Here is a 1564-nt window from a genome sequence, read left to right as displayed (position 1 = left end):
CTTGATTTATTTGATCCCGCATGGCTTATCAAATGGAATGTCCGCAACTGTTATGATTGTCGCTCAAACCACGTTTGCTTTCAATCGCTCCGTTCTTATCGCAATCAAAAATTGGTGGTACAGAAACTGAATCAGTATAAATTGTCCCTTCGACCAGTTCAGAGGCTACAAACAGTTTAGATTCTGATTTGGCATCCAAAAATGAAGTTAATTGTTCATTTTGTTGGGCTGTGTGTAGTTTTACACATTGCTGCAAGTGAACGTGATCGGAAAAGGGAAGATAATACCAACAGTTTCGAAGATGGGATGATGGGTTCAAAATTGGAGTTACTCCTAATCAAATTGGAGGCAATGGGAAGTAGATTACAGAAGATTGAGGACAACATCGAAGAAAATCGATCAAGCCACGAACAGGGACAACAAGAAATGTTCGTCGCCATTGAGAAACTTGAACACCAAGTCGCGCGTAATTTAAGTGAGCTTCATAAAGACATCGACAATGTACATAACATCACTCGGCAGATAATGAATGTCTTACCGCAGCTGCAGCAACTAACTCAAATTCTGCAAAATCAGTTTTGTGTAACACCAACGGAAAAAAGTGTCTCAACGACGACGGAAGTTTCAGAGCCCCTGACGATAACTACAACAACAACGACTACAACACCGAAACCAAAGCAACCTCCGTTTTCCTCGTGCAAAGATGTTCCTTTGAACGTCTCTGGAACATATCTGCTTCGTGTGAAGAATGATAGTGAACCCTTCAATGTGTATTGTGAGCAGGAAAAGTTCGGTGGTGGATGGATTGTGTTTCAATACCGTTTCGAGGGATCACTGGACTTTTACCGAGGCTGGAATGAGTTCCGCGACGGATTTGGTGATTTAAACAGAGAGTTCTGGTTGGGTCTTGAGAAGGTCCACCAGATAACAAATGGCCGTAAGCACGAGCTGATTGTCGAATTGAAAGACTTTAGTGGAAATTACAAATATGCGCGGTATGATGCATTCGAAATAGGTAGTGAGAGTGACCAATACGTCGTGAAGGATTTCGGAAATTATACTGGAACTGCCGTTGATAACATGTCCCATTACAAGGGTAGGAAGTTCTCAACCAAAGATCGGGATAATGATGAGACCTCTATACATTGTGCACAGTACTTCGCAGGTGCATGGTGGCACTGGAATTGGAGTTGTACTTATGCAAATTTGAACGGGCGATACATCAAAGCATCCGGTGCAAAGTTAATGCAATGGTATTCTTTCAACAGCAACTATCACAGATTGAGTTACTCGCGAATGATGATCCGAGAGTTGGAATAGCGTTTCTAATTGGATCAATAGAATGCATGGAATGAACAATGTTCATATTACTATACTACTATGTTTCGAAACCAAGAATAAAAACTCATTTTTTCAAATAAGTTCCAGACAAGACTTTTAAATGAATAATATGGCGGAATAATAATAACATATGAATAATGAATTCGGCGCCGATCCAGTGTCCACAATGAGATTATCAGGAGTTTCAGAAAGTAATTTAATGAAATAGTAGAAGTAAGCATCA

The 1564-nt window shown here is 40.3% G+C and overlaps 1 protein-coding gene across 1 annotated transcript; it reads left to right on the top strand.

The window, feature by feature from the left end:
• The first annotated feature begins 309 nt into the window (after window positions 1–309).
• LOC125959404 (fibrinogen-like protein A) lies at window positions 310–1320 on the top strand. Its single transcript, XM_049692228.1, has one exon. It carries the CDS (start codon window positions 310–312, stop codon window positions 1318–1320), a length of 1011 nt encoding a protein of 336 aa, XP_049548185.1.
• The last annotated feature ends 244 nt before the right edge of the window (window positions 1321–1564 follow it).

The sequence above is a fragment of the Anopheles darlingi genome, chromosome 2, assembly GCF_943734745.1.
Source record: "Anopheles darlingi chromosome 2, idAnoDarlMG_H_01, whole genome shotgun sequence".
In the NCBI taxonomy this organism is placed as follows: domain Eukaryota; kingdom Metazoa; phylum Arthropoda; class Insecta; order Diptera; family Culicidae; genus Anopheles; species Anopheles darlingi.
The sequence above is the reverse complement of the archived record's forward strand: the minus strand, read 5'-3'. Positions and strand labels throughout refer to the sequence as shown.

Excerpts from the sequence above, each read along its gene's own strand:
- LOC125959404 (XM_049692228.1), top strand. The coding sequence starts at position 310 with ATGGGTTCAAAATTGGAGTTACTCCTAATCAAATTGGAGGCAATGGGA.